At 39.7% G+C, this 14,309-nt stretch overlaps 1 protein-coding gene across 1 annotated transcript in view; it reads right to left on the bottom strand.

Annotated features, from left to right (window-relative positions):
- Positions 1–1,600: 1,600 nt before the first annotated feature.
- Positions 1,601–14,309, bottom strand: part of cpped1 (calcineurin-like phosphoesterase domain containing 1) — a 36,653-nt gene continuing 23,944 nt past the window's right edge. Inside the window, exon 6 of the mRNA XM_062443017.1 lies at positions 1,601–4,410. Coding sequence (XP_062299001.1) covers positions 4,184–4,410 — 227 coding nt within the window. The 3' untranslated portion in view covers positions 1,601–4,183. The remainder of the gene's footprint in view (positions 4,411–14,309) is intronic.

The raw sequence follows: 14,309 nt of genomic DNA, 5'->3' as shown, positions 1-14,309 counted from the left end.
AATGTAAATTATATTTTTAACCAGCATAGACTGCAACTTACATGAAATACATTTACCTTTTTAACTTATGTCTTTTAGCTGACAAATGAACTGACCTTTTACAGTAATAAAATAACATTTTTAAGCAACTTACAGAAAATATCTCTGTGACAAGCTCAAATGCAGAAAATGGCGGAACAACAGTCAGGCGCTAAAGTGAGACAATAGCAGTAGCTAGCTTACACGGTGACGGAGTTAGCCAGAAACTCTTTGACAACATAAAAGTACAAAATTCACCTCTTTCTCTCACAATGAACAACAATGACAAAATAACAATTATCAACAACGTGTGTCACTAGATTTATAGTGCTTTGTGTACGGTAATTATCTTAAACAGGGAAAATAGTGAGGGAAGAGGGAAGAAGAAACACACTCTGCTCTTGCCTTCACTTGTCTGTATTGAGTGAGGAAGAGTAGCGCGATTCCCCCTACTGAAGCCCTGAGGCATTACCAATGACGCATAATCAACCCAGAAAAAGAACACATATTACCTATTTGTATTATTTACACTCTGGCTGCATATTCTCCACAGTAATAACCTTAGCAACATAGCTGAAATAACAATGAAATTATGTGTTAAGAAAGTGGAACACGATGCATAACTCTGAAAAGGAATAAAATGATGTTTCTGAAAAATCAAATTATTTTTAAATTCTTAACTACCACACACAGAGCCCCTGCACAAATAACTGTAACTCTCAACCGAGTCAGGGCAAGAATTTATGACTTTATGTCTAATAACTATAATTGTTTAATATTGAGTAGTCTAAACCTGGAATTAGAATCTTCAGTCATGTAAGCTGCTCTGTAGCTAGTTAAATGCTAACATCAGCAGCTAAAATGCTCACAATGACAATGCTAACACGCTGATGGTTAACATATTATGCTTATCATGTTCACCATCTTAGGCTAGTGTGTTACCATGCTAATATTTGCTAATTAAGACTATACACATAGCTCAGCTTATGGAAATGTCATTAGTATTGTAGATATTTGGTCGTGAACTAAAGTAATGGACGATGTGAACTTCTGACCTGGTAATGGTGTCACATGAAAAGTTAATGGATCACCAAAGTTACAACAATGAATCCTGATCGAAACATAAATGTCTTTATTGAATTTGATGGTAAAATTGGTCATACATGACATTAAAGACCAAAAAAATTAAGCTGCTGGTGGCCCTACAAGCAAAATTAATGCTCAAAATTTCATTGACAATAGTTGTTGATATATTTTCATCTGGACTAAGGATGGACTGACCAACTGACCGTTAGCATGGCTAAAACACTGATTGATATTAATGTTGTTGTCCTTTGGTATGAAGCATGACGGTGCATCAATGCAGTTTAATGTCTTTTTCTTTGTATAAATTCAGAAAGTTTTCATAAAATACGAGTTATCTCCCACCGCTATATAGAAAAACATGCATGAAAAGTGGTTTGCAACTTTTTCAAGTACTCAGAGCGGCTAATAATAAACACTACAACACTCTGCAATCATTAGATAAAATCAACATTTATTATAAAAATACAACCAATCATCCAATCATGTCACAGTTATGGTTCTCGGTATAGTCATTCATTAGAATTCAACACAGGAACAAGTCAAAGCGTGTGATGTTCCCCCAATTCATAGAGCAAACGCACTCTAAAAGAAATTCACACACATACAAAAAAAGAAAAGAAAAAAAAGATAAAGAACAATGTGATTGAGCTCGGCTACCATGAGGATATAAAAATAGATAAGGACATAAGGTTCCTTCTCAGACAGGAAATGAAGGAGATGGACTGAGTCATCTTTCACACATCACACTCATTATCCATTCCTTTCAGACGCCCCCTCCTCCTCCCTCCATCACATGCTGACTTTTTGGAAAAGAGACAGAATCCGTCAGTGTGAAATGAGGTCAGAGAATGTGTCGCTGATGGAAATTCACCTACAGTACCCACCAGACCACAGACGGACGCACACACATGCAGAGTATGTACGCTCTCTCTCCAACACTCGCACTCACTCTCTGAGACACACACACACAGATGTGTTGCTAAAGGGTTGCCATGACAACTCTTACATTCCCAGTCAGTCAGGGTGAGAGTGAGAGTCTGTGTGTGTGTATGTGTGGAAAGTGTAATCGAGTAGAGTCATTTAGGGCTCATGGATAAAGTAATTTTGTTGCAGAAATGTCCATTTGAAAGACAATTTCAGGACTGGGAGCTTCCAAATAAGCCTGTGGCTACTAGGCTGCAAAACTGTGGTTGCTTCAGCTACTGTATAACTAACCAGTCACAAAATACTGCGTCCCCATATTAATCCCTAACAGACCACATCTCTATCACTACATGTTATGAGCCTAACACCAGTCTTTTAGTTTGGAGTTTAACAACATAATCACATTTATTTTACTAACCTTACTCGCAATGTCCTTATGTGCAGAGCGTGCTGCAAAGATCCCTGACATGAGCAGATATGTGTGATGTGAAAGTGCTGCAACATACATTTTCATTTGCAACGATAATCCGATGATGAAATATTTTCAACACAAAACATCACAGTGAGGGGAAAAAAATCGCAGTGAGTTTGATCAACGCTTTTCATAAACAAGTAACTAGAAATAAACCAAAAGGAAATTGCAACAATCACCCCACAGTAATTTAACAGTCATGGAGTAATGCAGAGTAATGGATTTCCTCTGATTTTTAAGTGAGTGAACCTCTGTTAGAATACAATACATTAAAGTGCGGCGATTGCTTAGACACAAATAAGCTCTGGTGTCTAAACCAACAAAGGAAAAAGACACTGAAGTTATAATTCTTAAGATTTTAATGACGTCAAACCTAATTTTTTAAATATTATTTATGGTAGTTTCTTTCTGCAATAGCTATTCAATGTATTTATATTCAGTTTATTATCTCTCTATATGGTAGTTTTCTTGTGCTGGCTTTAAATTGCCTTCACGTGCACAGGGCAATCACATGAAACAATGAAGCATGTAATCCATTGTAATCAATTTTCAATTCAATTTCAATTCTCAAAGATATCAGCCTCAATCCCAGTCGTATTAGAGCTCCTCCTAGGATTTTTTTTTATAGTGGACGGCCACACTGAGCTGAAATCTTAAGGATTATAACTTTAAGTTTGAGTCCAAAACAAGATTGCTATTTCTGTTACTATTAATATAGATTGAAAATGACCTCTGGAGTCAATTAATGCTCTGATCTGAGGTCAGGGGTCATATGACCGGGTCAAGGAAAGTAACACATTAAACATAAAAAAAAATAAAAAATACACTCACTCACTCACTCTCACACAGCGATGTGATTAGCTTGCATAGGATGGCCAACAAGGCGTTAATTTGCAGCAACAGCAAACATATTAGAAACAGCTACGACAACAAGAAACATGAAATACTGACACCAAGTGCAAAAAAGTGGGGCATTACTGATTCCAAACATGCCCTGTAGCTGCACTGTTTTCTGGTAAAGGGCTTCTTTCTCTTCCTCTTCTGTGATAGATTTCATCTTGCATGTGTCTTGTTACTACAGTCATCTGCTGAAAGTGTGGGGGGGAAAAAAGCTACACTACACACCAAACACAACATAACCTGAAATCCAAACGAGATTTTATAGTTGTGGGGGTGAAAAATCTAAAAAGAAAAAAGATCAGACAAGTTTTGATACATTTAGAACTTAAGCTGACAACATCTGACTACAGCATAATGTTTTTGTCTGAAACTTTAACACAACACAGACAGACAGGGTGGGTGTCAGAGAGGATGTAATGCTACTTCAGATATAGGAAAACTGTGTGTAAAGGTAATGCTTCTCCACAAAAGAACCGCTAGTTTTTATAACACATTCAATGATCTCTGTGTGGCCCTTTTATGGCTGGAACAGAGATAATAACATCCATACTGCCTTGAACGCTGAGAGATGCTCCCAGGAAAAACATTCGATGGAGAGAGACACTTATGTGTGTCAAATTTAGATCTTTAAATTAGTTTTTTTTTCTTCCGCTGGTAGACATTCATTGTTGATAAACAAATCCATCTCCAAAAATCCTGGCATATGCCTCTATGACGAGGGGTTCAAAACCGTAAAAATCTAAACAATTCACAAAAATAAAAGCCTGACTGCTCCATCCGCCCTCAGGCCTGCAGGAGCTTCTTGAGCTCTTCGTCCACGCCTCGCGCCCTCAGCAGCTCCAGGCTGTAGTAACGATGGATGACATCATCCGCAGTCACCACCACCACCCTGACGCCGTGGGTGTCCTCGCCCAGCTGGCAGCCGATGGCCGAGCTCACGACCATGTCCAGGCCGCCGTGGCAACCACCGGCGTTCCGGTGATAATGGCCGGAGAAGACCGCCTTCACCCCTGTGGTAGAGAGAGGGGGGCGGGGGACACAGGGAAAGGTATGATGAGGCTGCACCGATGAAGTAACTACAGAAATCCAAGCATTAGTAACAAAAGCTTGAATTTGTTGTCTTGTTTTTTTTTTGGTGCCCTGCCTTTTTGTCTCTGCTTACATCACAGATCTAAATCAGGATATTACTATAAATAAGCAACACGCTATTTGTAATGCCATATAATTTACACCACGTCTGACCTGTCTGTCCTTTGTCTATCCCAGTGTGTTTTAAAGCAGAACTAGCTGCTCATTTATTTGGTTTGAGAATTTAGTTGTAAGTCTAAGTTCACTTTGCATTAGCATAATATCATCATTAGTCACATCTGTTCAGCATTTACATATATTCAAGATCAATGCACTGTTATAGTGAAAAGTAGAAGAAATTTGTATCTACCAGACTGACTGAATTTTTATGGGTATAAAAGGAAATGTAGAGACTTTAAAAAAAGAGGAACCAAGAAACTGGAAAAGAGAGAAATAAAAGGGATGAAAAGAAGAAGAGAATTGAAAATATTGAAGGGAGAGAGGTGTAGAGGAGGAAGAAAGACAGAAGAAAGACAGAGGCAAAGAAAGAAAGAATAGTAGGGTAGCCAAGAAAGTGAAAGCGCCAAGAACCTAAAAAAGGGAAAAAATGGAGATGAAGCAAGGAAGGAGGGTAGGGAGGAAAAAAGAAAGGAAGAAATAAAGAAAGGTAAGAGATGAAAAGAGAAGAACTGAAAAACTATAAGAGAGAAGGAAGGGAGGACAACAGACAGAAAAGAAAGAGAAGGGTGAGGAGGATAAAGAGAGCACCACGAAACTAGAAAGGAAAAAGATGGAGATGAGGAAAGAAAGGGATGAAAAGAGAAGTGAGATAAGAGAGAGAGAGAGAGAGAGAGAGAGAGAGAGAGAGAGAGAGAGAGAGAGAGAGAGAGAGAGAGAAAAAACCTTCCACTTGTAGAATATTTTGAGAACTAAGGGGAGCTTTCATTAGTCAGCCACGATTTTCAATTTATTTTCAATTACAAACAACATCATTAATAGAGCGGGGAGGTTCTGGCTCGGCCCTGCGGCGGCGATGCTACACTGGGATGACTGTACATTTCAGATGGAACGCCAAACAAGCCTCACGTTGAATGAGGGGGTGCAAATTGAGCTGTTTTGCTACAAGAAGGTAGTATTTGTCTGAGAGTGTAAATATATGTTGCCCTATTTTTAGAATGCTTTAAGATAAAATAGATAAAAGTCCACCTATAGCATCCATGTGCTAGCATGTTCAAATGTGCATGTGTACGTATAGGTACGGGGATTTTAAAATGAGTTTACTGCAGGCTTTTGGTAGAGAAAATGAGCTGCTCTATTACAGCAAGTGTTTCCATGGAGGGAAGTCTGGCTGCTTGCTGCTTCGTCTCCAGAGAGACGCCCAGCCCAAAAAGAAAAAAACAAGAAGATGAAAACTGGCAACAAAAGAGGATAAATTGCAGTCTGTGCATGAGAAAGACGTTGGTTTGTCCCAGAAATCTACACAACAAGGACAAGTGAGATCCCCCCCCCCCTGAAAAACTCTCATGTATCCATTGCTGATACTACTTCGATGTCAGCGCCATGAAATTGCCCTGAATCAAGTCCGCCACTCTGCATAATCAAACAGCACCAGAATACAAATGTGACCTAAATTTATATTAATATTTCCAGTTATGCGAGGACAGCGATTGCACATGTTGGACTATTAAATAATTAATCCCCTGCAGATGGAAATTGATGATTTAGGCCTGTATACCAGAGCTAAATTCATTTACAATCAGAACCTGGGGCAGCGCTGGGTGAAGCCCACCCTCCTGTGACTTGTGGGTGGGCCTGCAGGTATATCATCAAGGACCATAGATTTTTATGAATGTTTGTGTTTGTGTGCCTGGAATAATAGCCTTTCATATAACCTTGCCCCTAGCTCTAGGTGAGTGTATGAACAAGCCAGGTTCAACACTGTCTGGATACAAATATGTGTACATGTGTGTTTGTGTACATGTGTGTCCTTGCTGTTGTTTGTTGATGGGGGCCGAAAGGCCACAAATGCCCTTTACGCCTCCAGGCCAAAGCATGTACTCATTATATTTTATGTATGTGTGTGTGAGAGTGAGTGTGGTGCAGTTATTCCATGCTGACAGACACCTTGGTGTTTCTTGTATATCCTACAAGGAATTACGCAGATTTCTCAGACCCTGCAAATGAAAACAAAGCGAGGCGGATACAGAAGTGTGAACCAGGGAAAATATTTGATGCGATCACCTGATGACTCAGCTAACGATGCTGATTGCTGAAATGTTGGATTTGTTACACTAACCACACGAGGGCTGTGACTTCTTCCTCACCTCAGAGAGATGAGGTTGTGGTGGGAGGAAGATACAAAGACAGCAATAGTAAAGAAGCGATAGACAGAAATTAATCCTGGAATAATAATGACGAATGAACCAGTAGGGGGAAATAATCTTTTTGAAGCTGAAATGCTGTTTTGAACCTCCTCTGAAGCTCCAAAAGATGCCACGATTAATCATGCCGCCAAATAAAGTGTGTGGGAGTGTGTAAGAGTGCATATGTGTACATGTGTTAGTGCGTCTGAGTTCTGCAGCCACGTCTCTGATGATCCACATCCCACACACAACCCCGCTTCACACCACCATGCAGCAGAAGTGTACGTCCCCCATATGTATATGACATATTTGTGATGCATCCATGTAGCTGAGTTGTGCTGTGTGTTTGTTGGCCGCAGTAGTAAAGATAGTAGGAGGCCCTGTTAAACACAGGAAGTGGAAAGGAAATAATTTGAGCTTTTTTAAATTGAGTTTTTCTAGTATTTTGCAGTTTGATATTGTGGGAAATATACTTAATAACTTTATTCCTAAGAGTTAAATGAGAAGGTCAATCCACTCAGATATCTGTCTATTAAATATGAAGCTACAGCAATCAGTCAGTTAGTTAGCTTAGCTTAGCATAAAGACTTGAAACAGCTAGCCTTGCATTATTAAAAAGCAACAAAAACTACTACCAGCATATATGAAGTATAAAATGTGCATGGACTTTTCTTTCTTCATTTTTTTTTTAACCTGTGTTACCCCTGTTTCAAGCCTTTATGCTATGCTAAGCTAACCAGCTGCTGACTGTAGCTTCATACTTAGCATACAGACATCAGTGTTATCAATTTTCTCTCAGAAAAAGAGTGAATCATCAAATTTCCCCAAATACTGAACTTTTACTTTGAAACAACATAAGCAACAAGTTGACATCTCATACCTTTACACAAAAAAAGTGAAAAAATCCACATAAAACCAAAGTATACTCATTATTAGTATGGTGTATAACATTTGGTGTGAGGTACAGTAATCTGTAATTGGTAAATCTGTATTTAAAGGGTACCTTTTAAGCTTTTCCTTATTTCTTTCTGTCATATACAGTATACATATGTGCATTTCCATGTTGAATATTCATATTAAACATGGCCAAAGTTCCAAATAATAAAGTAAGCATATGCAGAAATAATGCCTGTAAACAAAAGCATATGAATGCTTGATTTCCAACTTTTTTCTTCTTTCAGCCCAAGCCAACGTCAGCTTGTGACGGATTTCTACATACAGACATCTGCTGCACACTCATTGTGCAACTTCACTGCTCCGCTGTGCTAACATTATGGCGCTTTTCCATTGTTTATGGAGTAGTCACACCGAGCCATGACGTGAGTCAAGCTGGCACGCTGTGTGTGTGTGTGTGTGTGTGTGTGTGTGTGTGTGTGTGTGTGTGTGTGTGTGTGTGTGTGTGTGTGTTTTCCATTACAAAGCAAATATCATCATCACTGTGGCTGCTTCTGCTTGTACTATTCCTCCTTGCATTATTTCTAACTACTCCGCTGAACAAAGAGCTCCAAATATCTCCATATCATGTTGTTTCGACTGTTTTTGAGGAACACTTTCACAATAAAAGTCTCTCGTTATTTTAAACTTTTAATATAAAGCAGCAAAGCAAGAAATGTTGGGTTTTCATCAGTGTTAACTTAACACGACTATGATATGGTTGCCCTAGGCTTCCTGAAGCTGGCCAATCAGAACAGAGTGGGCTCACTGAGAGGGGGGCCTTAAAGAGACAGGAACTAACGTTGTCTGTTAGAGTCAGAGGCTGAACTCAGGGGGCCAGTATAAGATAAATAAGGAGATTTTTTGAAATGTGAATAATGCAGGGCAATTTAGTGAAGTCCCAAAATAAAATAATAAGGCTAGAAATGAGCATAATAGGACCCCTTTTAATTTGTATGCACCCACAGATCTGCATTTTACTGCTAGATAATATGTGTTTGAATATGTCTAAGCCAATCAGAGTGATCCTTTTTGCAATACAGGTTATCTAAATGCTATCACAGATCACTGCTCTACAAGAGATTCACATCCTACTTTTCTCTGCAGGGGCACAGCCGTCCTGGGAGAGTTGCGCTTGGCTAACCGGTCTAATGTCTATCAGGCAGAATGGGATCTCTGTTAGGTTGTCACAACACCCTACAGGCTTTCTTTCAAGGTTTTAAGTGTAGCTGAGAATTGAAATGGACTGAACCAATCCTCAATTTGTATGTCGTGAAAATAAAGCAGCTCGCTCTGCTGGCTCGTTCTATTGGGTCTTATGGAGCAAAACCGATTTCATAGAAACAATTTAGTAAAGACCCAGCGATAACGACCTGACCTGAATTCATTTAAGCACATCCCTTTCAGAGCAGCGTCATTACGCAGGCTTTGGATGTCCGACCCCTCCACCTGGGCCCTTGTCTACTAAAAGACACATTGTGAAAGAAAAGCATTTTCAATCTCAAAAAGATTGTCTGTATGAATAAAAGATAAACAAAAGAATAAAATAAAGGTGTGAATGCTGTCCCCTCTGCAATGCCAGCAGAAGATGAAGCTGACCTCTGAAATTGTCTGCCAGAAAATGAAGGAGGAACGCATTCTTCCAAAGAGGAGGGCATAGGCTGAGATTGCCTGCATGAAACTGAAAAATACACAAAATAAAGAAAAACAATTTCCAATAGCCTACTATTGTTTCAAAGCAATAAAGAAGAGCAGAAGTATCTTCTATGGTCTATACCATTGATTGGCAGTGACCCCTTCAAGGCCAACACAGTGATGAAAAATTAAACCCACACTGGCTACCCTTTTCCTGACTCTGAAGCAGCTGACTGAAAGCTGACTGCTGGTCGGACATTACTCAGGTTTTGTGAACAGATGTGTCTGGTAAGGTGTTTAGGCCTCCTAGAAAGTTCTCTGGACTTGTCTTTTTCTGCTGTGATTTGACCACTGAGATGAAGTAGGACATTGGATTTAGAGCTGGGCCTGTTTGTCAATTAGTTGACTGACAAAAAATGAACTGGTAACTATTTTGATAATAATATTTTTTGTCTTTTTTATGAAAAAAACTCAAATATTAGTTGGTTTAAGTTTCTCAAATTAGATAATTAAAGGTTTTTCTTTGTAACATGAAAGTAAACTGAATATCTTTGAGTTTTGTGGTTCAAACATAACATATATGAACACTGAGACATTATAAAAGCTACATTTTTACTATTTTCTGCTGTTTTAGAGACAAAATGACTAATCAATGACAATAATTGTTAGTTAACAGTCGTAACAGAATAAGTTACCTCATATATAACCACAAAAACTGGATAGTTGGTGTGATACGCATATATAGCAACATCAGCAAGGAAATTCGGTACCCGCTAAAAGACAATGACAATGCTAAAATGCAAGTATAATGTTTACCATGTTTACCATTTTAGTTTAGCATGTTAGCACGAAGCACAAGGTACAGCTGGGGCTGACGGGAACGACATTAGTTTGGAGCGATTTGGTCAAAAACCCAGTATTGGACAAATTAACCTGATGATTGTACAAGATGAAAAGTCAAGTGCCATGAGTGTCTTAACCATGCCTATTCAGTCAAGTATTGAGTCATTCCACTCAAAACCACAAACATGAACATCATGGTGTCACTAGAGGAAGATTCAGAGGATCACCAAAGTCATTAGTGCCAGCGTCTTAGAGCCATGAATGTTTGAAGAATTTTTCTCAACATGTACATATATGGCTGCATAAGTGAATACTTTGACCAGCTGGTGACATTAGAGGAAACGTCAGGGGATTATCAAAGTCATTAGTATTCATTGTGATATATACATTTCATCCAATACTTGTTGAGATATCTTCCGGACTCGCCAACCACTAGACCGAAACTGGGTCCGTGGGGCTAAGCCACTAGCATTGCTAATGAAGCTTAAAGATTGAAACTCCTACTTCAAGATGGAAAAACATAAGCTCCACTCAAGCATGATGCGGCTTGGAAATGCTGCTTTATTTATACTTGGTAGCTGGCCAACAAGTAGCTCCACTGAAGACATTAGGGTTTTATCCAGGCTGAACTGACTAGCTCATTCTTTTTTAATGACTAGGTGAATAAAGAACTGAGAATCTGCAGGTAGTATTTGTCATGAATCATTACAGCAGCTGATTTCATGATGTTCCCACCTTCAACCAGAAGGGGCCAGTCATGAGTGTGAATAGCTGCTATGGTTCTCTGCTGGAGTGAAAACCTGAGAGCTTGTGGAGTGACATGCACTGCTGTAGGCTACCGTTGCCCCCCATGATAAAGATAGCTGGGACCCCTCTGGGAAAATGGCCTTGATTTGACAATGACGAAACATGACACAGAACTCATATCACTTGGCTTCTCTCCAATCAAAGTAGCGCATATCACTTTCTGTACATTGTTATCCAAAGTGCCTCGCAGTACAGTCGGTGTGGGTGGCCTGGCGGGACTTAAATCCTTAACTGTGGTAATGTCAGTGCCATGGCAGCGCTCATTGAGGAACATCAAGAATATAATCCTCCTCCTTACACTGACAAGACTGTAATAAACCTGTTCATCCACACAGATAATGGAACATATAACCATGCTAACTGTAAGTTTATTGCTTTACCCACAGAGCTATACACAGACAGGAGGCACAGTCTATATTCAGAGAGTGTTAAATGGGAGTATCACGTTCAGCAAAGCATTGTTTAGTCCAATTTCCCCCCATTTTTGTCTCTTCGCCATGCTTTGCTGCATTCCTCCCTCTCCCAAACGCTTTTCTTGCTGAGTGGGTACATGCACACTCTGTGCTGATAATTCCACGTCTTGTCTCGGTCTCTGCGGAAATCCCATTCACCTGTCAGCCTTGAAACAGTGCTAGTTCTTTTGTGCTTTTCTTTGTGATAAAGACTCCCATCTGGAGACTGGCCTTTGCTTTGACAGGCAGCGGGAAGGAGGGAGGGAGGGAGGGAGAGAGGGAGGGAGGGTGCTAGAGTGCTCAGAAAATACCCGGAGTAAGCAGTCAGAGAAATGAAAACATATTGAATGCAAACGGAGGAAAATTACCCGGAGTCAAATTGAATTCTGGTCAGGGTGGCAGGGAATGCACAGAAAGGAGAGGAAAACACCTTCCAATATGTGTCTGTATTTTGTTTATAATTATTTTTTTATAGGCTGCCGTCATCTCAGCCATGTTGTCCTTAATTGCTGGATCAGTTTGAATATTCTGAAACACCTTTGACTATTTATATGCTAATAGTGGCTGCCGACATAGACTATCAAATAAAGGAATAAAGGAAGTAATGAAACATCCGTCCACATCTAATCATGTTTGATGTCCAGGCCCCTTCCTTCAATGTTCTCTCTCCATCATCTCCCTTTCATCTCTTAGTCACCCATTTGCAAGCTACCGAGATTGGATCGGCTAATTGTGAGCGAAGTTCCTATCTGGCCACTAAACCACTCCCTAAGTGTGATTTCTTCTAGGAGAAGCCATTTTCTTTCAGACCTTTCCTCCTTCTCTCTCTTTGACTCCAACTCTTAACGCAGTTTTGTACAAAGCTGTCATCTGCACATCTGTGAGAATGGGGCCGCGTAGGAGTGAACAGAAGCGCCTGTATTGAAGGGCGGCTGTCATTAAAGTGCAGGTCTGGGAAATAATTCATCATGAAATGGTGACTGTTCACAATTTGCATGACAGAGGGATACAAAATGATGTAGTGTGGTGAGGCATCTCGCAGCCCCGGCTCTACATAAATCACTCTCACCCATCAGTCAGCGAGCGGCATCTCCTTCCTGTGTCCTCCAGTTACGCACAAACGCACAAAAAGGGAGCTGGGAAATGAAAGTGTCATCTATCGCTCTAAAAGCATGCGTGCCTTTTGGCCATTTGGTACTCAACATGGTACCTAATCATCCTGAATTCACCAAGCTGTCCGTATGTTTCCCTGAGCACAACGTGCCGTCAAACAGAATAAGGGGAAACAAGATAGATTAAGGGCTTAGATATTCCTTATGACACTGTAAGGGAATGGGACGAAGTATATCACCATTTTGCACATGGCTTGGTACAGACACAAACACAGACGCACACCAAAACAACACTTTTTTTTGTTGCAAAGCCTTACTTTTTTTATTTAACAGAAAAAGTAACTAGGAAAAAAAATAACTTTAACTGACTAAAACTGTTTAAAGTGGAAACAATTTTGATTAACTACAGTATGTGATGGAAGAATACGTTAAGATTTGGTATCTGACCAATCGTCCTGTCACTTTTTAATTTGAAATTCAAACTTTCTTTAATTGAGCCTAACCCTAACCCTCTTTAGAACATGGTAATAAAATACATATTTGAACTATAACAACCTTCAACATGCTGCCTTACTCACCTGCTAGTTTGCCATCCGATTGAGGCGCTGGATGTACCACAGACTAGTAGAGCAGTGTCAACTGTACAACTGCCCACTTTTCACCACATTCAACCCCAGGATCCTTGCCAGAAGCTCATCTAAATGCTATCAGCGATAAGATAGCAAGATTTATATACAATAATCTGTTGCCCATTGATATTGTTTTGGGCAGAGAGGTTTCAGAATCTAATGATGGAACTGAATCCTCAATATAAAATAAAGTCTCAAAGCTTCACAATATGTGGATTTAAATTAATTTCTACAAACTGTGTGTCATCTCGGATTTATTCTTACTTAATTTCAGGAAAAAGTTACAGCCTCACTGACCAGATATTTAATAGTTTTTTTTCTATTCTTCACTATGGACTCACTTCAGTCGGCACCAAAAAATCCATGAGTTTTGCAGAGGCATGAGAAGCAACAGTAGATGAACACATGGCACATCTCTGGCACATTACATTGTAACGAAAACAGGGAAGCTCTATCAGTTATCTTGCCATCCTCACAACAAATGATAAGATGACTGCGGCAGTGATAACCTTTCAGAGTTGTAGAATCCTGTCTTATAGAATTATAAACCACTGTGCAGTGTGTCAGTGTCTGATAAGCCTCCAAACTCACAGAGATAGAACTCAAATCAACCTTCCTGGATCACATTTTATCACCTTTGCTGTATGTGAAACAACATTCCCCCACCAACAAAGCCCTTTTTCAGTCGGATCGCTCAGTAGTGCTTACAGCAGAAAAAGAAATGGAGACAGAGACAATAAGAGAAAGAGATATAGCAAAAAAAGCAAAAGCATTATTCAACTTCATCATTAAAACAATGGGGTTAAAGGCTTAGCCTTGGCCTTTTATCAAATCCCCAGTGGGTGATAAATGCGCCTTCACTTTTGAACAGAGCAGGGCCCTCGCTGATAAAGACAACCAGCGGCAAAGAGTGAGAGACAGAGAAGGAATAACTAAGTGTAAGAGGGTCTATGCAGAGCAGCACATAGCTTATCTTTGCCTCTAATTAGTTACTGTATGTACAACTCCACAGCCGCTAGCAATGTTGGGAATTCCAATGAATTTCTCAGTCTTGATTTAGTTTTGTT

The sequence above is a fragment of the Scomber scombrus genome, chromosome 21 (assembly GCF_963691925.1).
Source record: "Scomber scombrus chromosome 21, fScoSco1.1, whole genome shotgun sequence".
NCBI classification, from domain to species: Eukaryota; Metazoa; Chordata; class Actinopteri; order Scombriformes; family Scombridae; genus Scomber; species Scomber scombrus.
This window is presented reverse-complemented; position numbering and strand designations above follow the sequence as displayed.